We start from the raw sequence: 27,088 nt of genomic DNA, 5'->3' as shown, positions 1-27,088 counted from the left end.
TAATGAAGTTCCACTTGTGAACGGCTCTGGGGTTTCTTGGTCGGTGCTAGCAAGGTTTTCCCCGAGTACTACTTATCAATACTAATAAGGTTCTCGTACAACAGGGGCAGCACTCCCGAGGTCCCAGTGTACCTGTCGACTACTGACCCACCTGCTGGAGCTGGTGCTGGTGCTGCTGCTACCTCAGGCCCGCCGCCGCCTTCACACAGCTCCTCGGAACACGCTGCGCCCTTCTCACACTTGGAGCATGCTCTGCCCGGGATGTAGGGCACCTCGCCCATCCAGTTGCCTCTGCAGCATATACACACGGTGATTATACATTCTACGTGACCTTTAGCGAAACTTCAGGACTGTCAACTTGGAATGGAGATGGGTTTCATCTTCAAAAACCTTGTTTATCTTTTAATGTTTGTTTGTTGTTTAACGCCGCAGCAATATTCTAGGTATATGACGGCGGTCTGTAAATAATCGAGTCTGGACCAGACAATCCAGTGATTGATATCATGAGCATCGATCCACGCAATCGGGATACGATGACATGCATCAACCAAGTCAGCGAGCCTGACCACCCGATCCCGTTAGTCGCCTCTTACGACAAGCATGGGTTGCTGAAGAACTGTGGTAATCCGGATCTTACGATTGTGATATTGTTGGTCTGTCGATGTGGGACCATAACCGCACCATTACGTTAATGGGGTTATAAAGTGGAGATCAAAAGTAACGTCTCATTTCAACCAAAGGTACTTTTTGGTTGACCACCCGATCCCTTTAGTCTCCTCTTACGACAAGCATAGTCGCCTTTTACGGCAAGCATGGGTTGCTGAAGACCTATTCTACGCCGGATCTTCACAAGTATAATCTTTGTATGACCTGTTATTAGTTGTCATGCAGGAGTAGCAGGTCGTGAGTTCGAATTCCTGAATCGCGATGCTTATAATTTGGTTTGATCAAAGTGGTAAATGTTGTTTACCTGCGTCACGGTTTTCTTGTCTTCCATCTTGATTTCATTGAAAGTTTTTCATAAAGGCGTTAAACCCACAATCACTGTTTGATTATTGGAGTGAGGGGGTGAGTTGGGTTTAACGCCGCTTTTAACAGTATACCAGTTATATCGCGGCGTGTCAGCTTAATACTGGAGGACAGCCCGAAGTGATGAGGGTCTCAGACGTTTACCACTTCGGTGAAAACCCACGAGTACGGGTATGGTGCTGACAAACCTAGAAACATAATCGGGGCGAACCGGGATCCGAACCCACAATCAAAGGTTTCTGGCGTGTCCAAGGGACGCAACTCTGCACAGCGAATCGCGGCGCCAAAGACGACTGGGCCACCCGTGCCCCCGTTTGATTATTGGACGTTAAATAACAGACTTGCCTTTATGTCAGATAGCTGTGAACATCCTTGTATAGATATACGCACCTGGGGTAGTAGAAGCAGACGAGGTAGAAGGCGTGTTTGACCTTGGCGCCTATGAGCCCTCCCAGGTGCCCACATCGTGTAGCCGCACATCCTACCGCATTGGTGGAGTGCCAGACAAGCTGTGGATGATGGAGAGGAGGTCAGCAATATGTCCACATGAAGTGTACTGTCCCCTGTTTCACAGTACACGTGAAGGCTGAATGTAACTGCAGGACGTTTGCCAAGTATTATTTACCATTGCGATTTGAAAAAAAAGATTCGTTATGAGTTACAAAGGGGCATAACTCTTTGTACAATCACATGGATGGTTGGTCCTGGCTATTTATGCATGTGCTCAGCTGTATCCAACAAACTATTTATTTATTGAACACCACCAAACACCCTATTCATTTGAACTTTTATCACAAACATTTTGACGATTGTATTTTTTTCCACAAAGCAGTAATTTCATCACTGTCAACAAACATTTTGGGCATATGTCTTAAACTATTCATTTAACAGCCCCAGGAATTCTGGTTTCCTGGACTGGCAGTTAGCTTAGCTAAGGTACTATCATGAATGTTATGACCGCCTCCATGGTCTAATGGTAGAGCGTCCGCCCGTAGAGCGGAAGGTCCGCGGTTCGATCCACGACCGCGTCATACCAAAAGACGTTAAAAGATGGTACTTGTTGTTACCCTGTCTGGCGCTCGGCATTAAGGGGCTAAAACAAGGACTGGTCGGCTCGGAGTCAGTACACTGTGTCTGAGTGGCGTATTCATGTTAAACTGCGGCATGGTTTCTCAGTGAGCTAGCACTATAAATCGGCATCAGTCCGGACTAGTACAAGCAGCCACACACATACATACACGTGCATGCACGTCGCTATATAAGTGCAATAATCTTGGACGTATAAAAGAAGTATATATACACATTATGGAATTGCAATTCAAACACCACTCACTAAAACGGTTATGGATAAAATGCTTTCCATTAGCTAACATCCAAAAATGAGTATTAAACCTTGAACATTTCAGATTTCAAATTAAACACTGCAAGATGTACGAGTTTAAACTTTGGAATTAACAGGCAAGACATTTTGTTCTCACAAATAACCTGTCTAATTACCCATGTCAGGACTTGCTGGCACAAATATCTGCACTTCCGGTGGCGGGGGACAACAGTTAACACAGTTTTGAAGCCATTAAATTACTAACTGGGGTTGGAGAAATATGCACTTCATAACGAAGTGAGCACCCGTGCATGGATGAAGGATTTAGTGTGATGGAAAGTCGATTCCGTGCAGGATACATGCACTTCCGCAAGCAACCAACCAGAAGCAGTTCTCATTAGTCACTCCTTACATCTGCATCCGATATAGAACAAGCACCTCGTCGGTATGCAGCCCATGTTTTACCCAGGTCTACATAAAAATAATAACATGTTTCTCGTCATTATGGAATTAAACTTCAAAAAAATGTTTTGAGAAATTTATGGTCTTGCGATGTTATTTGGGATTGGCTTAACGCCATGTAGGAGATTATCTCAGCTGTACTGGACAATCATACAGGCAGAAGTTAGTGTGTCCAACAAGGAATCAAGCATTATCTACAGAGATTAAAACATTAAGATTTAAAGAATAGGAGCTGACGAGACGCCATTCATTTTTATTCGCCACTTGTCATATTGACTTGTCTCCATCAGGGCGATGGGTTAGCCTAGCGGTTAAAACATTTCCTCCTGACGCCGCAACCCCGGGTTCAATTCCCCACATGGGTACAATGTGTGAAGCCCATTTCTGGTGTCCCCCGTCGTGATATAAAATTTAGCTGGAATATTGCTAAAAGCGGCGTAAAACCAATTGACTATACATTAAGAATGGCACTGTATATGATTTGGACACTAACTTCTGTGACAGTCGTATTATCCATGACTTTGTTAGAGCTAGGACTTAGGGAAATTGGGGGTACGGGTGGGGTGGCCCAATCGTCTGAGGCGCCGCAATTCGCTGTGCAGGGTTGCGGCCGTTGGAACAAGCCAGAACCCGTAATCGCGGGTTCGAATCCCAGTTCGCCCCAATTATGGTTCCAGGTTTGTCAGCACCATACCCGTGCTTGTGAGTTTCACCAAAGTGGTAAACATCTGTGACCTGCATCACTTAGGGCTTTCCTCCCACATGAAGCTGGCACGCTCACTCACACAGGGAAACCAATGTTCCCGGACTCGTATAAGGAAATAGGCCTACAGTCGTTGACAATCCGAGACACCCGAGACATCCGCGACATCCGAGACATCCGAGACAGCGACTGGGGGAGCGTCCTCCCAGGTCCTCCCAGGTCCTCCCAGGTCAACGCACGCAATGTTGTTAGGACTTCACCAGACGATCACATTCCTTCCTACCCGGAATATACCCCCTACCCGGCTAGCCGCCATTCATGACAAGCACCATGTCGACGCTACTAAATGATGTCCACATATTTCATCGCACGTGTCTACAGGAAACATTAAAGGTACGTGTGCTATTTGTCTTCATAATAGAACCGCCGGGCGGTAGGGAAGCCTGGAGGCTATAGCGATGGATCATCAATGACAGGGGTTCGATTCCCCACATAGGTACAGCGCGCGAAGCCCATTCTTAGTGTATCCTGTGATATAGCTGGGGCCTTTATCCTTTCATGTGATAGAGACACGAATGCAAATATACCTGGAGCTTTTATGTTTGGATTTGTTGTTCAGAATTCAGAAACCATACATATACATATTTTCATCGCATAGGAAGTGCTTAAAGGAAGCTATCGACCGATACCAAAAGGCTGGAGGATCTTAAGTAGCACGTGGCCTAAATACATTTTGATGTAATTCATTTTTTGTACAATATCATTTCTTGGTCTACTATCTAAGAAAATGCAAATATGAAGACGATACTGTAAGCCTCGTTTGAATGATAAACAACGTATGGAGAGAGGGCTGTGTGTTTGTTTGTTGTTTATATATATATAACGGCGCACTCCATTCCTGTTGTATGATGGCATTCGTGACTATCTTGTCCCTTTCCGAGACAAGCCGAATGCGGTCTGTAAATAATCGAGTCGGGAGTGACTGACATCCGGAGCGTCGATCCACGCAATTGGGATACGATGACATGTTAAGTCAGCGAGCTTGACCCCCCGATCCCGTCAGTTGCCTCTTACGACAAGCATGACTTGCCTTATACCTTTAACTACACGTAAACGTTAGAGTTACCTGTGTAAAATGACAGGCGTAGCCGCATGACTGACTTCCGTATTTCCAGGTCCTCTTCTCGTCATGCCAGCCCTTCATTAGGCCGTCGAGCAGCTTGGGAGTGTCGAACTTCCGGGTGTCGAACGCCAGGTTCTCCCCCATCCCGCTCTTCATCTCGTGCTTGAAGACGCACCTGTCTGCCCAACGCTCAGCAGCCGCCGCTAGTGTGTCGTTCCATTTCTGGAGGAACAGGTGGGTGTTTAGGACAAAGACATGTTGGTTAATTTCTAAACTGTATGACATCTACTGAATGATCAGACACTTTATTCAAAGGCATTCAGTGTTTATTCACGATGTATTGTTGTGTGACGTAGTTTGATGTGGTCTGGGGATGTGGGATATGATGACATGCATCAACCAAGTCAGCGAGTCTGACCACCCGATCCCGTAAGTCGCCTCTTAGAACAAGCATGGGTTGCTGAAGACCTATTCTAATACGGATCTTCACAGGCTGGTCTGGATGTGGTGGTGGGCATGGATATAGGGGAGTGCATGGTACACGCGTTGGCGTGGGCGTTGGCGTGGGCGTGGTCATGGGTGTTATATTGTGTGACGTGGCGATGCTTGATGTTGACGTGGTGAAGGATGCATACGATGCTTGATGTGGACGTGGTGACTGATGCATGTGATATTTGATGTGGATGTGGTGACGGATGTATGCGATATTTGATGTGGATGTCGTGATGGATGTATGTGATATTTGATGTGGACGTGGTGACGGATGTATGTGATGTTTGATGTGGATGTGGTGACGGATGTATGTGATATTTGATGTTGACGTGTTGACGGATGTATGTGATATTTGATGTGGATGTGGTGACGGATGTATGTGATATTTGATGTGGACGTGGTGACGGATGTATGTGATGTTTGATGTGGACGTGGTGACGGATGTATGTGATGTTTGATGTGGATGTGGTGACGGATGTATGTAATTCTTGATGTGGACGTGGTGACGGATGTATGCGATATTTGATGTGGACGTGATGACAGATGTATGTGGTGTTTGATGTGGACGTTGGGATGTATGTATGTGATATTTGATGTTGATGTGGTGACGGATGTATGTGATCTTTGATGTGGACGTGGTGATGGATGTATGTGATATTTGATGTGGACGTGGTGACGGATGTATGTGATCTTTGATGTGGACGTGGTGATGGATGTATGTGATATTTGATGTGGATGTGGTGACGGATGTATGTGATATTTGATGTGGACGTGGTGACGGATGTATGTGATATTTGATGTGGACGTGATGACAGATGTATGTGATGCTTGATGTGGACGTGGTGATGTATGTATGTGATATTTGATGTTGATGTGGTGACGGATGTATGTGATCTTTGATGTGGACGTGGTGATGGATGTATGTGATATTTGATGTGGACGTGGTGACGGATGTATGTGATATTTGATATGGACGTGGTGACGGATGTATGTGATATTTGATGTGGATGTGGTGACGGATGTATGTGATCTTTGATGTGGACGTGGTGATGGATGTATGTGATATTTGATGTGGATGTGGTGACGGATGTATGTGATATTTGATATGGACGTGGTGACGGATGTATGTGATATTTGATGTGGATGTGGTGACGGATGTATGTGATGTTTGATGTGGATGTGGTGACGGATATATGTGATATTTGATGTGGACGTGGTGATGGATGTATGTGATATTTGATGTGGACGTGGTGACGGATGTATGTGATGTTTGATGTGGACGTGGTGACGGATGTATGTGATATTTGATGTGGACGTGGTGACGGATGTATGTGATATTTGATGTGGACGTGGTGATGGATGTATGTGATATTTGATGTGGACGTGGTGACGGATGTATGTGATGTTTGATGTGGACGTGATGACGGATGTATGTGATATTTGATGTGGACGTGGTGACGGATGTATGTGATGTTTGATGTGGACATGATGACGGATGTATGTGATATTTGATGTGGACGTTGTGACGGATCTATGTGATATTTGATGTGGACGTGGTGACGGATATATGTGATATTTGATGTGGACGTGGTGATGGATGTATGTGATATTTGATGTGGACGTGGTGATGGATGTATGTGATATTTGATGTGGACATGATGACGGATGTATGTGATATTTGATGTGGACGTGGTGACGGATGTATGTGATGTTTGATGTGGACATGATGACGGATGTATGTGATATTTGATGTGGACGTGGTGACGGATGTATGTGATGTTTGATGTGGACATGATGACGGATGTATGTGATATTTGATGTGGACGTGGTGACGGATGTATGTGATATTTGATGTGGACGTGGTGACGGATGTATGTGATGCTTGATGTGGATGTGGATGTGGTGACGGATGTATGTGATGTTTGATGTGGACGTGGTGACGGATGTATGTGATATTTGATGTGGACGTGGTGACGGATGTATGTGATATTTGATGTGGACATGATGACGGATGTATGTGATGTTTGATGTGGATGTGGTGATGGATGTATGTGATGTTTGATGTGGACGTGGTGACGGATGTATGTGATATTTGATGTGGACGTGGTGACGGATGTATGTGATGTTTGATGTGGACATGATGACGGATGTATGTGATGTTTGATGTGGACGTGGTGACGGATGCATGTGATATTTGATGTGGACGTGGTGACGGATGTATGTGATGTTTGATGTGGACGTGGTGACGGATGTATGTGATGTTTGATGTGGACATGATGACGGATGTATGTGATGTTTGATGTGGACGTGGTGACGGATGCATGTGATATTTGATGTGGACGTGGTGACGGAAGTATGTGATGTTTGATGTGGACGTGGTGATGGATGTATGTGATGTTTGATGTGGACGTGGTGACGGATGTATGTGATATTTGATGTGGACGTGGTGACGGATGTATGTGATGTTTGATGTGGACATGATGACGGATGTATGTGATGTTTGATGTGGACGTGGTGACGGATGCATGTGATATTTGATGTGGATGTGGTGACGGATGTATGTGATGTTTGATGTGGACGTGGTGATGGATGTATGTGATATTTGATGTGGACGTGGTGACGGATGTATGTGATATTTGATGTGGACGTGGTGATGGATGCATGTGATGTTTGTTGTGGACGTGGTGATGGATGTATGTGATATTTGATGTGGACGTGGTGACGGATGTATGTGATATTTGATGTGGACGTGGTGATGGATGCATGTGATGTTTGTTGTGGACGTGGTGATGGATGTATGTGATGCTTGATGTGGACGTGTTGATGGATGTATGTGATATTTGATGTGGACGTGGTGATGGATGCATGTGATGTTTGTTGTGGACGTGGTGATGGATGTATGTGATGCTTGATGTGGACGTGTTGATGGATGTATGTGATATTTGATGTGGATGTGGTGACGGATGTATGTGATGTTTGTTGTGGACGTGGTGACGGATGTATGTGATGTTTGTTGTGGACGTGGTGACGGATGTATGTGATGCTTGATGTGGACGTGGTGATGGATGCATGTGATGCTTGATGTGGACGGGGTGATGGATGTATGTGATATTTGATGTGGATGTGGTGACGGATGTATGTGATGCTTGATGTGGACGTGGTGATGTATGTATGTGATGTTTGATGTGGATGTGGTAACGGATGTATGTGATATTTGATGTGGACGTGGTGACGGATGTATGTGATATTTGATGTGGACGTGGTAACGGATGTATGTGATATTTGATGTGGACGTGGTGACGGATGTATGTGATATTTGATGTGGACGTGGTAACGGATGTATGTGATATTTGATGTGGACGGGGTGACGGATGTATGTGATATTTGATGTGGATGTGGTAACGGATGTATGTGATATTTGATGTGGACGGGGTGACGGATGTATGTGATATTTGATGTGGACGGGGTAACGGATGTATGTGATATTTGATGTGGACGGGGTGACGGATGTATGTGATATTTGATGTGGACGTGGTGACGGATGTATGTGATATTTGATGTGGACGTGGTAACGGATGTATGTGATATTTGATGTGGACGTGGTGACGGATGTATGTGATATTTGATGTGGACGTGGTAACGGATGTATGTGATATTTGATGTGGACGGGGTGACGGATGTATGTGATATTTGATGTGGATGTGGTAACGGATGTATGTGATATTTGATGTGGACGTGGTGACGGATGTATGTGATATTTGATGTGGACGGGGTAACGGATGTATGTGATATTTGATGTGGACGGGGTGACGGATGTATGTGATATTTGATGTGGACGTGGTGACGGATGTATGTGATATTTGATGTGGACGTGGTAACGGATGTATGTGATATTTGATGTGGACGTGGTGACGGATGTATGTGATATTTGATGTGGACGTGGTAACGGATGTATGTGATATTTGATGTGGACGGGGTGACGGATGTATGTGATATTTGATGTGGATGTGGTAACGGATGTATGTGATATTTGATGTGGACGGGGTGACGGATGTATGTGATATTTGATGTGGACGGGGTAACGGATGTATGTGATATTTGATGTGGACGGGGTGACGGATGTATGTGATATTTGATGTGGATGTGGTAACGGATGTATGTGATATTTGATGTGGACGTGGTAACGGATGTATGTGATATTTGATGTGGACGTGGTGACGGATGTATGTGATGTATGATGTGGATGTGGTGATGTATGTATGTGATGTATGATGTGGACGGGGTGATGGATGTATGTGATATTTGATGTGTACGTGGTGACGGATGTATGTGATATTTGATGTGGACGTGGTGATGGATGTATGTGATATTTGATGTGGACGTGGTGGCGGATGTATGTGATATTTGATGTGTACGTGGTGACGGATGTATGTGATGTATGATGTGGACGGGGTGACGGATGTATGTGATGTATGATGTGGATGTGGTGACGGATGTATGTGATGCTTGATGTGGACGTGGTGACGGATGTATGTGATGTATGATGTGGATGTGGTGACGGATGTATGTGATGTATGATGTGGACGTGGTGACGGATGTATGTGATGTATGATGTGGATGTGGTGACGGATGTATGTGATGCTTGATGTGGACGGGGTGACGGATGTATGTGATGCTTGATGTGGACGGGGTGACGGATGTATGTGATGCTTGATGTGGACGGGGTGACGGATGTATGTGATGCTTGATGTGGACGGGGTAACGGATGTATGTGATATTTGATGTGGACGTGGTGACGGATGTATGTGATGCTTGATGTGGACGGGGTGACGGATGTATGTGATATTTGATGTGGACGTGGTGACGGATGTATGTGATGCTTGATGTGGACGGGGTAACGGATGTATGTGATATTTGATGTGGATGTGGTGACGGATGTATGTGATGTATGATGTGGACGTGGTGATGGATGTATGTGATATTTGATGTGGACGTGGTGACGGATGTATGTGATATTTGATGTGGACGTGGTGACGGATGTATGTGATGCTTGATGTGGACGGGGTAACGGATGTATGTGATATTTGATGTGGATGTGGTGACGGATGTATGTGATGTATGATGTGGACGTGGTGATGGTTGTATGTGATGCTTGATGTGGACGTGGTGACGGATGTATGTGATGCTTGATGTGGAGGTGGTGACGGATGTATGTGATGTTTGATGTGGACGTGGTGATGGATGTATGTGATATTTGATATGGACGTGGTGATGGATGTATGTGATATTTGATGTGGACGTGGTGATGGATGTATGTGATATTTGATGTGGATGTGGTGATGGATGTATGTGATATTTGATGTGGAGGTGGTGATGGATGTATGTGATATTTGATGTGGAGGTGGTGACGGATGTATGTGATGTATGATGTGGAGGTGGTGACGGATGTATGTGATGTTTGATGTGGACGGGGTGACGGATGTATGTGATATTTGATGTGGACGTGGTGACGGATGTATGTGATATTTGATGTGGACGGGGTGATGGATGTATGTGATGTATGATGTGGAGGTGGTGGCGGATGTATGTGATATTTGATGTGGACGGGGTGATGGATGTATGTGATGTATGATGTGGACGTGGTGATGGATGTATGTGATATTTGATGTGGAGGTGGTGACGGATGTATGTGATATTTGATGTGGACGGGGTGATGGATGTATGTGATGTATGATGTGGAGGTGGTGATGGATGTATGTGATGTTTGATGTGGACGTGGTGATGGATGTATGTGATGTTTGATGTGGACGTGGTGACGGATGTATGTGATATTTGATGTGGACATGGTGACGGATGTATGTGATATTTGATGTGGACGGGGTAACGGATGTATGTGATGTTTGATGTGGACGTGGTGACGGATGTATGTGATATTTGATGTGGAGGTGGTGACGGATGTATGTGATGTATGATGTGGACGTGGTGACGGATGTATGTGATGCTTGATGTGGACGGGGTGATGGATGTATGTGATGTATGATGTGGATGTGGTGACGGATGTATGTGATGCTTGATGTGGACGGGGTGATGGATGTATGTGATATTTGATGTGGAGGTGGTGACGGATGTATGTGATGTTTGATGTGGACGTGGTGACGGATGTATGTGATATTTGATGTGGACATGGTGACGGATGATTGTGATATTTGATGTGGACGGGGTAACGGATGTATGTGATGTTTGATGTGGACGTGGTGACGGATGTATGTGATATTTGATGTGGACGTGGTGATGGATGTATGTGATATTTGATGTGGACATGGTGACGGATGTATGTGATGTATGATGTGGACGTGGTGATGGATGTATGTGATATTTGATGTGGACGTGGTGACGGATGTATGTGATATTTGATGTGGACATGGTGACGGATGTATGTGATGTATGATGTGGACGTGGTGACGGATGTATGTGATATTTGATGTGGACGGGGTAACGGATGTATGTGATGTTTGATGTGGACGTGGTGACGGATGTATGTGATATTTGATGTGGACGTGGTGATGGATGTATGTGATATTTGATGTGGACATGGTGACGGATGTATGTGATGTATGATGTGGACGTGGTGATGGATGTATGTGATATTTGATGTGGACGTGGTGACGGATGTATGTGATGTTTGATGTGGATGTGGTGACGGATATATGTGACATTTGATGTGGACGTGGTGATGGATGTATGTGATGTTTGATGTGGACGTGGTGATGGATGCATGTGATGCTTGATGTGGACGTGGTGATGGATGTATGTGATATTTGATATGGACGTGGTGATGGATGTATGTGATATTTGATGTGGATGTGGTGACGGATGTATGTGATGTTTGATGTGGATGTGGTGACGGATATATGTGATATTTGATGTGGACGTGGTGATGGATGTATGTGATGTTTGATGTGGACGTGGTGATGGATGCATGTGATGCTTGATGTGGACGTGGTGATGGATGTATGTGATATTTGATATGGACGTGGTGATGGATGTATGTGATATTTGATGTGGAGGTGGTGATGGATGTATGTGATATTTGATGTGGACGGGGTGACGGATGTATGTGATATTTGATGTGGACGTGGTGACGGATGTATGTGATATTTGATGTGGACGGGGTGACGGATGTATGTGATATTTGATGTGGACGTGGTGACGGATGTATGTGATGTATGATGTGGACGTGGTGACGGATGTATGTGATGTATGATGTGGATGTGGTGACGGATGTATGTGATGTATGATGTGGACGTGGTGACGGATGTATGTGATATTTGATGTGGACGGGGTGACGGATGTATGTGATATTTGATGTGGATGTGGTGACGGATGTATGTGATGCTTGATGTGGACGTGGTGACGGATGTATGTGATGTATGATGTGGATGTGGTGACGGATGTATGTGATATTTGATGTGGACGTGGTGACGGATGTATGTGATGCTTGATGTGGACGGGGTGATGGATGTATGTGATATTTGATGTGGACGGGGTGACGGATGTATGTGATGTTTGATGTGGACGTGGTGATGGATGTATGTGATATTTGATGTGGACGTGGTGACGGATGTATGTGATATTTGATGTGGACGTGGTGACGGATGTATGTGATGTATGTTGTGGACGTGGTGACGGATGTATGTGATGTATGATGTGGATGTGGTGACGGATGTATGTGATATTTGATGTGGACGTGGTGATGGATGTATGTGATATTTGATGTTGATGTGGTGACGGATGTATGTGATGCTTGATGTGGACGTGGTGATGGATGTATGTGATGCTTGATGTGGACGGGGTGATGGATGTATGTGATATTTGATGTGGACGTGGTGATGGATGTATGTGATGTATGATGCGGACGGGGTGACGGATGTATGTGATATTTGATGTGGACGTGGTGACGGATGTATGTGATGCTTGATGTGGACGGGGTGATGGATGTATGTGATATTTGATGTGGACGGGGTGACGGATGTATGTGATATTTGATGTGGACGTGGTGACGGATGTATGTGATGCTTGATGTGGACGGGGTGATGGATGTATGTGATATTTGATGTGGATGTGGTGACGGATGTATGTGATGTTTGATGTGGACGTGGTGACGGATGTATGTGATATTTGATGTGGACGTGGTGACGGATGTATGTGATATTTGATGTGGACGTGGTGACGGATGTATGTGATGTATGATGTGGACGTGGTGACGGATGTATGTGATATTTGATGTGGATGTGGTGACGGATGTATGTGATGTTTGATGTGGACGTGGTGATGGATGTATGTGATATTTGATGTGGACGTGGTGACGGATGTATGTGATATTTGATGTGGACGTGGTGACGGATGTATGTGATATTTGATGTGGACGTGGTGACGGATGTATGTGATGTATGATGTGGACGTGGTGACGGATGTATGTGATATTTGATGTTGATGTGGTGACGGATGTATGTGATGCTTGATGTGGACGTGGTGATGGATGTATGTGATGCTTGATGTGGACGGGGTGATGGATGTATGTGATGCTTGATGTGGACGTGGTGATGGATGTATGTGATATTTGATGTGGATGTGGTGACGGATGTATGTGATGCTTGATGTGGACGGGGTGATGGATGTATGTGATGCTTGATGTGGACGTGGTGACGGATGTATGTAATGTTTGATGTGGATGTGGTGACGGATGTATGTGATATTTGATGTGGACGGGGTAACGGATGTATGTGATGTTTGATGTGGATGTGGTGACGGATGTATGTGATGTATGATGTGGATGTGGTGACGGATGTATGTGATATTTGATGTGGACGTGGTGACGGATGTATGTGATGCTTGATGTGGACGGGGTGATGGATGTATGTGATATTTGATGTGGACGGGGTGACGGATGTATGTGATATTTGATGTGGACGTGGTGACGGATGTATGTGATGCTTGATGTGGACGGGGTGATGGATGTATGTGATATTTGATGTGGATGTGGTGACGGATGTATGTGATGTTTGATGTGGACGTGGTGACGGATGTATGTGATATTTGATGTGGACGTGGTGACGGATGTATGTGATATTTGATGTGGACGTGGTGACGGATGTATGTGATGTATGATGTGGACGTGGTGACGGATGTATGTGATATTTGATGTGGATGTGGTGACGGATGTATGTGATGTTTGATGTGGACGTGGTGATGGATGTATGTGATATTTGATGTGGACGTGGTGACGGATGTATGTGATATTTGATGTGGACGTGGTGACGGATGTATGTGATATTTGATGTGGACGTGGTGACGGATGTATGTGATGTATGATGTGGACGTGGTGACGGATGTATGTGATATTTGATGTTGATGTGGTGACGGATGTATGTGATGCTTGATGTGGACGGGGTGATGGATGTATGTGATGCTTGATGTGGACGTGGTGACGGATGTATGTAATGTTTGATGTGGATGTGGTGACGGATGTATGTGATGCTTGATGTGGACGTGGTGACGGATGTATGTGATATTTGATGTGGACGGGGTGATGGATGTATGTGATGCTTGATGTGGACGGGGTGATGGATGTATGTGATATTTGATGTGGACGTGGTGACGGATGTATGTGATGTTTGATGTGGACGTGGTGACGGATGTATGTGATGTTTGATGTGGACGTGGTGACGGATGTATGTGATATTTGATGTGGATGTGGTAACGGATGTATGTGATATTTGATGTGGACGGGGTAACGGATGTATGTGATGTTTGATGTGGACGTGGTGGCGGATGTATGTGATATTTGATGTGGACGTGGTGACGGATGTATGTGATATTTGATGTGGAGGTGGTGACGGATGTATGTGATATTTGATGTGGACGTGGTGGCGGATGTATGTGATGTTTGATGTGGACGTGGTGGCGGATGTATGTGATATTTGATGTGGACGTGGTGACGGATGTATGTGATATTTGATGTGGAGGTGGTGACGGATGTATGTGATATTTGATGTGGACGTGGTGACGGATGTATGCGATATTTGATGTGGACGTGGTGACGGATGTATGTGATGTTTGATGTGGACGTGGTGACGGATGTTTGTGATATTTGATGTGGATGTGGTGACGGATGTTTGTGATATTTGATGTGGATGTGTTGACAGATGTATGCGATATTTGATGTGGACATGGTGACGGATGTATGTGATTTTTGATGTGGACGTGGTGACGGCTGTATGTGATATTTGATGTGGATGTGGTGACGGATGTATGTGATGCTTGATGTGGACGTGGTGACGGATGTATGTGATATTTGATGTGTACGTGGTGACGGATGTATGTAATGTTTGATGTGGACGTGGTGACGGATGTATGTGATTTTTGATGTGGACGTGGTGATGGATGTATGCGATATTTGATGTGGACGTGATGACGGATGTATGTGATGCTTGATGTGGACGTGTTGATGTATGTATGTGATATTTGATGTTGATGTGGTGACGGATGTATGTGATCTTTGATGTGGACGTGGTGATGGATGTATGTGATATTTGATGTGGACGTGGTGACGGATGTATGTGATATTTGATGTGGATGTGGTGATGGATGTATGTGATATTTGATGTGGACGTGGTGACGGATGTATGTAATGCTTGATGTGGACGTGGTGACGGATGTATGTGATATTTGATGTGTACGTGGTGACGGATGTATGTGATGCTTGATGTGGACGTGGTGACGGATGTATGTGATTTTTGATGTGGACGTGGTGATGGATGTATGCGATATTTGATGTGGACGTGATGACGGATGTATGTGATGCTTGATGTGGACGTGTTGATGTATGTATGTGATATTTGATGTTGATGTGGTGACGGATGTATGTGATCTTTGATGTGGACGTGGTGATGGATGTATGTGATATTTGATGTGGACGTGGTGACGGATGTATGTGATATTTGATGTGGATGTGGTGATGGATGTATGTGATATTTGATGTGGACGTGGTGACGGATGTATGTGATATTTGATGTGGATGTGGTGATGGATGTATGCGATATTTGATGTGGACGTGTTGATGGATGTATGTGATGCTTGATGTGGACGTGGTGACGGATGTATGTGATTTTTGATGTGGACGTGGTGACGGCTGTATGTGATATTTGATGTGGATGTGGTGACGGATGTATGTGATGCTTGATGTGGACGTGGTGACGGATGTATGTGATATTTGATGTGTACGTGGTGACGGAAGTATGTAATGTTTGATGTGGACGTGGTGACGGATGTATTTGATTTTTGATGTGGACGTGGTGATGGATGTATGCGATATTTGATGTGGACGTGATGACGGATGTATGTGATGCTTGATGTGGACGTGTTGATGTATGTATGTGATATTTGATGTTGATGTGGTGACGGATGTATGTGATCTTTGATGTGGACGTGGTGATGGATGTATGTGATCTTTGATGTGGACGTGGTGATGGATGTATGTGATATTTGATGTGGACGTGTTGATGGATGTATGCGATATTTGATGTGGACATGGTGACGGATGTATGTAATTTTTGACGTGGACGTGGTGACGGCTGTATGTGATATTTGATGTGGATGTGGTGACGGATGTATGTGATGCTTGATGTGGACGTGGTGACGGATGTATGTGATATTTGATGTGTACGTGGTGACGGATGTATGTAATGTTTGATGTGGACGTGGTGACGGATGTATGTGATTTTTGATGTGGACGTGGTGATGGATGTATGCGATATTTGATGTGGACGTGATGACGGATGTATGTGATGCTTGATGTGGACGTGTTGATGTATGTATGTGATATTTGATGTTGATGTGGTGACGGATGTATGTGATCTTTGATGTGGACGTGGTGATGGATGTATGTGATATTTGATGTGGACGTGGTGACGGATGTATGTAATGTTTGATGTGTACGTGGTGACGGATGTATGTAATGTTTGATGTGGACGTGGTGACGGATGTATGTAATGCTTGATGTGGACGTGGTGACGGATGTATGTGATATTTGATGTGTACGTGGTGACGGATGTATGTGATGCTTGATGTGGACGTGGTGACGGATGTATGTGATTTTTGATGTGGACGTGGTGATGGATGTATGCGATATTTGATGTGGACGTGATGACGGATGTATGTGATGCTTGATGTGGACGTGTTGATGTATGTATGTGATATTTGATGTTGATGTGGTGACGGATGTATGTGATCTTTGATGTGGACGGGGTGATGGATGTATGTGATATTTGATGTGGACGTGGTGACGGATGTATGTGATATTTGATGTGGATGTGGTGATGGATGTATGTGATATTTGATGTGGACGTGGTGACGGATGTATGTGATATTTGATGTGGATGTGGTGATGGATGTAGGCGATATTTGATGTGGACGTGTTGATGGATGTATGTGATATTTGATGTGGACGTGGTGACGGATGTATGTGATATTTGATGTGGACGTGGTGATGGATGTATGTGATATTTGATGTGGACGTGGTGATGGATGTATGTGATATTTGATGTGGACGTGTTGATGGATGTATGCGATGTTTGATGTGGACGTGGTGACGGATGTATGTGATATTTGATGTGGACGTGGTGATGGATGTATGTGATATTTGATGTGGACGTGTTGATGGATGTATGCGATGTTTGATGTGGACGTGGTGATGGATGTATGTGATATTTGATGTGGACGTGTTGATGGATGTATGCGATGTTTGATGTGGACGTGGTGACGGATGTATGCGATGTTTGATGTGGACGTGGTGACGGATGTATGCGATGCTTGATGTGGACGTGGTGACGGATGTATGCGATGTTTGATGTGGACGTGGTGACGGATGTATGCGATGCTTGATGTGGACGTGGTGACGGATGTATGTGATTCTTGATGTGGACGTGGTGACGGATATATGTGATATTTGATGTGGACGTGGTGATGGATGCATGTGATATTTGATGTGGAGGTGGTGACGGATGTATTTGATATTTGATGTGGACGTGGTGACGGATGTATGTGATATTTGATGTGGACGTGGTGATGGATGTATGTGATGTTTGATGTGGAGGTGGTGACGGATGTATATGATGTTTGATGTGGACGGGTCGACGGATATATGTGATGTTTGATGTGGAGGTGGTGACGGATGTATGTGATGTATGATGTGGATGTGGTGACGGATGTATGTGATGCTTGATGTGGACGGGGTGATGGATGTATGTGATATTTGATGTGGACGTGGTGACGGATGTATATGATGTTTGATGTGGACGGGGTGACGGATATATGTGATGTTTGATGTGGAGGTGGTGACGGATGTATGTGATATTTGATGTGGACGGGGTGATGGATGTATGTGATGTTTGATGTGGACGTGGTGACGGATGTATGTGATGTTTGATGTGGACGTGGTGACGGATGCATGCATCCATAAAATACGGTCTCTGGTGTAACTATTTCAAAGCCACGAAGCATATATTGTCAATATTGTTTTGAAGCTACGAAACACATCTGATGTTACCCCATTTACATATATTGTTTATATTTTGGACTTGATTCAGGACCGGAAGTCGGACTGACCATGAGGCACATGTTGGACGCCTGCTCCTCCCGTCGGTACTCATTGTGCTGGTCAAGGATCTGGTCTCGGAATGACCCCAGCCCAATCTTCTCACTGGACACAGCCAGCGGCAGCAGGAACGACAGCAGAACACACAGATTTCTGCAACATCATCGACGATGTATTATTTCCATGAACGCCATGATAACCTGTGGCCCAATCTAACCTCGACACTTGATGAGATAAACAGCTGATTTGTTAACCATCTTTAAGTAGCCTCTCTGTACATCATATATGCCCGAAATACATATTCATATTGACTTTATATATGGGGCGTGAAATGACCGATTCTATTTATATTGCCGAGACTCATTTTCTCAAAAGTTTCCGTCTGAGTGTTTGAAGGAGGGATTGGAAGAGTATTTATCTGCTCATTTCCTTTAGTGTTAATTTCTTGGAAAATAACGCATCACTCATCAACGCCCTTAAACATCAACACAAACAAACACATAAATGAACACAATCCCCACAGATAACCATAGCAGCTATAAATAAACTTCAAATGTCGTTAATTTAGGTTTCTCATCAGAAACAAGCAACAAAAATGCAATTTCGGCTGAAAACCGGAAACACGTGTTGCACGTGCATGCAGGAAGTAAAATAAACAACTTTAATCAAAGTCTTACAACAGGAGCATGTTGATCAGCGCAATGGGGCTGCATAACGGTGTTCGTGGACCACGAGTGCACGTGCGTGTGAACGCTGCCGTGGTGCCACCGCTGTGAGCCTCACTCGACAGATAACATGTTGCCAGTAATGGCCTCTTTAACGTTCTCGAGACTGATATTATTCGCCACAGAAATTTATTTGCTAAGCGTACCTTCACACACTTTGTAGAATAGATAACAGCATCCAATTAAATCGGAAGCTGTGGACGATACAAGCACAGCGTTATGTAACAGGATGGTAAAGTAATTAAGTATTTTATCTTTATTTTCTTAGTAAAGATTTATTGCGTAAATAAAGCCGATTTGGAACAGAAAACATGACTAAAGGCTAATGCCCCGCGAAATATTGTCATTTGATCAAACGGACTTCGTATATCAGTGCATTCTTGCAGAATGGGATATTTGGCCGTGGCGTAAATAACACAGAGATCGCGTGACAGCACGTTTGGATATATACTGTAGCTAGAAAAACAAGCTGGGCTTCTAGCTTTGGCATACCATGGCAGCGCCTTTAATTTCCGATACTTTTTTGCCGCGATCTTAGTCCACTTATCGTTTCTTCCGCTGAGTGGCTTGGTAATGCGTCTTCACCTCACCCCATGGAGTACATTTTGAAAAAACGATGATATACATAATATACTAGTATACCTATATCCATCGGATTTTCATTGTCCTCTTGGAGTTAATGTCCGTAATAACATGTTTACAATACAGTATTAGCTAGGTTAGAAGTGATTGAGAGAATGTTGTGGTTGTCAGCAACTTTCATGTGCAGTCATCTCACCGCAGCCACTGGTCGATAGCATGAGCACCGCTCCGTGTCATCTGATATTATTGGCCCTTTGGTGTCATTCATCACTCAGTACAGTACAGCATTAATAAATGTCGTGGATAACTTTGCTTTTATATATTAAATGTTGGGTATCCTAAGTGCATTCTTTTCAACAAATGACTTTATTTCCTTTCTTGCTAATCTTTCTCACAGGGACCGAAAAAGGGAACAGTTTTCCCCGAAATTGAAATTGAAATCAACATGTTACAGACGATACTACTCAAAAGAAGTTAAAGAAACTCCGACTTTTTCACATGACTTTAGTTAATCTGTCATGACAGATTAAATGTAATCATAATTACTGAAACGTCGGATGCTCTTTAACTTTTTTTGAGTAGTATATATGAAGAACACAAACGGTATCTGGACCAAAAAGTGCTAGATCAACAACAAATGTGTCACGCGGCATTTGATGAACTTGATTTCAACGGGATTGGATAATTCACAGCCATTAATGAATATCACCTCAATTGGCATCACTCCTTTTCTCGATGAGGTGAACACTTTTAACATTCAGATTGAAGTGTATACAAATTTAGTCTTCGCCAGGCAAGTCATGCTATGATTCTAAATGGAAAAGGCACGCCTTGGCGTTTTAAAGAAATCAACAGATTGGTTTTCATGATTCTCGCGTTCATCAAGTGCAGATCTCTCTCCCCTGAAAACGGTATACTTTGTTGAAAGGGGAAGACTAGAGGTCATATTACCTAACGGGACCGTCTCAAGAGCGGCACATCCATGGATGTTTGATCTGCTATCGCTCAGTGACATTCATGACGAGTATGATCGAGGATGTTCGTGTGCAACTACGCACTGTTACATGACCTATAGGTTTAAAGAGGCATCCTGAATTTTAAAAGCGTTTTATGTTTGTGAATGTATATATCCTTTAGGGTGACTTCCATTAACCTTCATGGTATTCCAGGGTGCCCCTTATCTACATGCATTCCCGTTTGTTTGTTGTTTAACGCCGCAATATTCCAACTATATGACAGCGGTCTGTAAATAATCGAGTTTAGGCAAGAAAACCCAGTGATTGATATCATGATCATCGACCTACGCTTTTGGGATATACGATGACATGCACCAACCAGCCTGACTACCCGACGCTGCAGTCGCCTCTTACGACAGGCATAGTAGCCTCTTCTGGATCTTCTCCGGGTGCATTAATACCCGTTAACATTTGGGTTAGAATTGATCTTGAGCAACCCATGCTTGTCGTAAGACCGACGGGATCAGGTGGTCCTGACTTGGTTGAAGCGTGACGTCGTATCGACATTGCGTATATAGATGCTCATGATTTCAATCACTGGATTTTCTGTTCTAGATCCGATTTAATTACAGACCGCCCTCATACAGCTGGCATATCGCTGAGCGCGGCGTTAACCAACATACGAACAAGCGTAATCCGCATTTACCTATGGTTTGTTTTTGGTGTGAGAAAGGTACATGGGGATGAGTAATACTTGGAAAGATGTAAACAAACATTCCAAAGAAACCTTATCTTTGTTTCACATATGTATAATGATATGCGTACATACAAAATACATAAATAATCATGAAAATGTCATCTTAAAACACTCCTAATTGTAAATTATTACCCTAAACACTTTTGTACTATTCGGGTACAATCATCAGAGGGGGGCACGCTCTGTCCTTTACTGGTTTGCTTGCCGTAGAGCGCTTGCTCTTCTCAACTACGGCCTCTAGGAGGCGAAGGTCAGGGTATATCAGTCTAGCTCTATTCAGCCTATTTCCCCGCACAACATTTCGTTGCGGTGAAACGTTGACACATTTCCGTGTTGCGTGTTGAGAGGGACGGGGACAGGCCCTCGCATATCGCCACACGAAATGATCCGGGTTAGAATAGGTCTTCCGGATATATCAATGTCAACAGTGTCATGTATTCCACATGATTGTTTCAGCTTAATACCCCTTGTTCCTCATAAAACAATAACAAATGTTTCAGGTAATCATTATTTCAAAATAAATATTATAAGTTTTGTTTTCATATCATGTTTGTTTTCTATTTTTATATGACATAAATATTTAAACGGAAATGTGCCTTATTCTCATTCCTCATTCTGAAGGTACCAACTGCAAATTGATATGACATTGTAACATATGTGTTTTATGACAGAATAGGCACCCGTATCAATAGGTAGGTATGCTACAAAATTTCTTTACGTCGCGTTGATCCTCTGGATCAAAGTTATCTTCTATGTGAAATGTGTGATTGGTCAGTCGCCGACCTGTATAAACATGTCACGTGCTTGTGACGTCACAATTGCTTGTGAGTCCGCTGGCGTCCGCAGGATCTGATTCTTACACCGAAATAGTTCATCCAAGTAGCTCGTTGTAACTTGTGAACGCGTAGTGATACATTCGTAACAATTTGTCTTCGGTCTCGTGGTGTAAAGCCCCACCAGCTCGTAAACTCCCAGACAGCTCGCTATTGACACATGTTACCCATACACTCATTACGAAGCTAAGTTCATCTACATCCTCCTCACGGCCATTTCAGTCGCCTTATAGGTGTAGTATAGGTGCCAGACCAGGGGTTTCAGAAAGTACCGATGGAAGTGCACGAATGTTACAACAGTTTTAAAATAAGTACCACCAAAGACGTATATACGTCTTTGGTACCACTAATCATTTTTACTGCACAGGGTTGTGAAAGTGCCATTTTATTTCACGATTTATGGGAGACAGTAAGAGGAACTGAAACAATATGGTGTATTTTAGTCTGTTCCGGAAAGTCTTCGTTCCACTCGGTAAATCTCGTTAACAGTCTCCATAATAGACTTGACTCAGAAACAGGGTGAACTGGTTCAAACGTGGGCAATTATATACCTTCACGCGCTGCGTCTCAGTTTAACTGCGTTTCAACATTAACTGTAACTGAATCCTGTACAAGTTCACCATAAACATTAGTCGGTTATGTCGATCATGAACGGAATTTTAGCTCATTAGTGATTGATTATGACGACTGGCACTCCTTTCTCAATTCGTTCAGTTATCGCGAAGTTAGAATCGTGTGCTCCGATTGCTTTGCGATACCATCGTAAATCTCCGACATAGCTCCGTACCATCTCGGCGTATCAATCAGAGGCTGTCGGAGATTGCCATGTGAAAGGACGCTCATTGACGACTCGCTTCTCTACACTAACATGCCGTTCGCGTAGAAAAGGTTTCATCTTCACCGTAGGCATTCAAAGATAAAGATTTCTTGACCGATGGGCGTGTCGGAAAATAGTTAGAAAATGGCTTTCTTCAGTGGCTTTTTCATAAATATTAGGATTCACAGTGCAAAAAATATCATCCCCAGATTGATGATCATTTAATTTTTGCAGAGGTTTTCAGGAAGTTTTTATAGTAATTAAACGTAAGTCTTGGACCAAAGCTAGGATATATAAGTAACGACATTATATTAAACATATCAACTTGGTATATTATTAAGACTTTCTCATGGAAGTTCGAAAACTTCCTTGTTTACTGATTCAAGCCATTCGTATATAATTGATCATACTAATGTTGCTAACGCATCTCATTTTTGATAAGTGACAGTAATTTGAATCCGATAATTGGCATGACAATATACTACTCAAAAGAAGTTAAAGAACACACGATTCTGTTATATTACTATACTTTATCACTCTCGCCACCGTAATCTGTTAAAGACTTCAAACTTTGAGATTTCCAGTTGATGCAACAACTCTCTATCACGCCTCTCCTTACAGACATCGATAACTGTTTTCTGTGATATTGCTGCAATATTGGTAAAATAGAAGTGGTGCAAAACAAAAACCCAGCCATTCACTCACCATCACACAAAAGACACTCCTCAGCTGAGATAATATTCCTCTGTATGTACAATTCAGTATGAGTTTACATGATATATATTTCTATGTGTTATTTGTCTTGATTTATCATATACATGTCAACATACGCACGTGGATGTTTTAATCCAAACAATTGTTGTAAAGTGGGAGTTGCCCTGATTGTTTGATGTCATCACTTTTATCGTTAAACCAGCTGTTTGTAATGACAAGGTCTAGAATTCTCAAGTAGATTGGGGTTTACCAATGTTACCGTGACTCCCGTCACAAATATCTCCTCAATGTGTCTGTTCCAATAAGAATAACATCTGAAGAACAGTCTACCATGCACGGTAAACAGAGAATGGCTACACTCCCAACTGAAACAACACATTGTGTGGTATATATATATCCATGCAATTGACAGGTGATCTGGCATAACGCTGTTTTTTTTGCCAAAATATCTATCTATACATTAACTTATGAATATCATCGTTGTTTTGAAGGTTTATACTCTAATAATTAATGTTCCTGGCGTTTATACTTAGTCTAGATGTTACAATAGATACATTTGGATGTGAACTTTCAAGCCCTGCCAATACATATCGGTACAATGTAATATAAGTTTCTATGAAGATGTAGATTTTCAACGTGTTTTCGATGCCAGCCTTTCTCAAAACACATTACATAATGAAAATATAACCCTTTTTGTAAATTGAATATTTGATAAAATAAGTAGTACATGTCCATGAATTACATTCAGTATGTTTACAGTCAGTTTTTTTTCGGACCAGGTATGTTGAAGTTCTGACTTGAAACAGCCCAGTGATGCCTCGATGTTGATGTGAAATGGAAGACAGCTCCAGAGAGAAGGACCCACACAACTAAAAGCCTGTGGCCAAACGATTTCAGTTTGGATATGGATATTTTTAAGAGCTTCCCGTTTCTGATCTTAGCGTTCGGGGAGGAACATATTCTCCAACAAGACCCGACGTGTATACCGGGGCATCTGAATGGAGGCAGCGGTAAGTCAATTCCAACAGACGGAAATGTAGGAAGAGAAACGTTTTGAGCAAGAGAGGAAATCTATTTTGACCAGAAACAGGGGCAGTTCATCATAAATGAATCGACTTTACGGACATTATGTTACGGCTCATTGTCCGCGGATTTCTCTGAAGGCAGGTGTCTCATTTAGAGTAAATATCCATGAGATCCTCTGATTCAAACAGTGCTCCGTCTATGCATAATTTGACAAGGAACTGACCACTCCAGTCAAATTGATTCTTATGTCAGAATAAGATTGCCCACAGCACCCCGGAATTGCAATTTGAAAATACAATACTCAGGTTAATTTTGATTTCAAATAAAGTAAATGAGTATTTCGATGTGATGTGACCCTTTCCATTCCTTAAAGAGATATTAGGGGCCAACCATTACATACATGGATTTTATCTAAAAATATATATTGTCCCAGAAAAGAATTATGCTTTTGACTGTTGAAAAATACATTGTTGTAACATGTCTTTTTGTTATTTTCATTTAGGCTCATTGTTTTGATAAAAAGCTGCTGGATCTGCCATAATTACAGTTATTCCACTGGATGGACCAGGCCTGCGCATGCGCAGGATGTATATAAACATCGAGATTTAATCGTCAACGTCATAAGAAATTACAAGAGATGCCACGTCCCATTATCTGCGCTTAATATCAATTTATAAAACAATTTTATGATAAAAAGGCCAGCTTGTCGTGACAGATATGATTGACAAGGACAGACCGTCTGGTTCTAACTACGTACTTGTTGAAAGTTATCTCCCCTACCTCACTCTCCACTGCTCCTAACAGGGAATATATATACATATCTGAAGGCGAGCGACGCCTCTGCTCCTTGAGTAGTCAATCAATCTCATCCGACGTGAACCCCTCGAGTGATGAAGAGTTTTGAGATTTAATCACTGATTTCGTATCTCCCACATTCTAAAATGGAAGCTTGCCACATCTCGTCTGTCCCTGGTACTCATACACGCAAACTATCTTCTCCGTAGTGATACAAGGTGCACAAAATAAGGAGTAAACAAACCTCCGATTCGTTCAGCGTTTACTATACTCTAGGCTGGCTTCCAAGAAGATTCACCGACTCGAGAAATAATCCAACATAACAAATCTGCTGCTACAACATTTACTGCTACTCGTGCCACGTTGCGCTTCTACTACTACTACTACTACTACTACTACTACTACTACTACCCCCCACTACTGCTACCCCTACTACTACTACTACTACTACTACTACTACTACTACTACTACTACCCCTACCCCTACTGCTACTACTACTACTCTTACTGGTACTATACTACTATTCCTACTCTTACTCTTACTACTACTACTGCTACTACTACCCCTACCCCTTCTGCTACTACTACTACTACTACTACTACTACTATTACTACTACTACTACTACTACCCCTACCCCTACTGCTACTACTACTACTACTACTACTACTCTTACTGGTACTATACTACTATTCCTACTCTTACTACTACTACTACTACTACTACTACTACTACTACTACTACTACTACCCCTACCCCTACCCCTACCCCTACTGCTACTACTACTACTACTACTACTACTACCCCTACCCCTTCTGCTACTGCTGCTACTACTACTACTACTACTACTACTACTACTATTACTACTACTACTACTACTACTCTTACTGGTACTATACTACTATTCCTACTCTTACTACTACTACTACTACTACTACTACTACTACTACTACCCCTACCCCTACTGCTACTACTACTACTACTACTACTACTACCCCTACCCCTTCTGCTACTGCTACTACTACTACTACTACTACTATTACTACTACTACTACTACCCCTACCCCTACCCCTACCGCTACTACTACTACTACTACTAC

General features: G+C 43.2%; 1 protein-coding gene across 1 annotated transcript in view; it reads right to left on the bottom strand.

Annotated features, from left to right (window-relative positions):
• The window catches only part of LOC124142380 (peptidase inhibitor 16-like), a 67,349-nt gene that overhangs the window by 5,172 nt on the left and 35,089 nt on the right, over positions 1-27,088 (bottom strand). The window contains exons 2-5 of the mRNA XM_046510813.2: positions 18,796-18,937; positions 4,642-4,860; positions 1,420-1,538; positions 152-291 (exon numbers count right to left, since the gene is read on the bottom strand). Of these exons, the coding sequence (XP_046366769.2) occupies positions 152-291; positions 1,420-1,538; positions 4,642-4,860; positions 18,796-18,937 (620 nt within the window). The remainder of the gene's footprint in view (positions 1-151; positions 292-1,419; positions 1,539-4,641; positions 4,861-18,795; positions 18,938-27,088) is intronic.

Source organism: Haliotis rufescens, unplaced genomic scaffold (assembly GCF_023055435.1).
Source record: "Haliotis rufescens isolate VD_foot unplaced genomic scaffold, xgHalRufe1.0.p SCAF_2, whole genome shotgun sequence".
NCBI classification, from domain to species: Eukaryota; Metazoa; Mollusca; class Gastropoda; order Lepetellida; family Haliotidae; genus Haliotis; species Haliotis rufescens.
The sequence above is the reverse complement of the archived record's forward strand: the minus strand, read 5'-3'. Positions and strand labels throughout refer to the sequence as shown.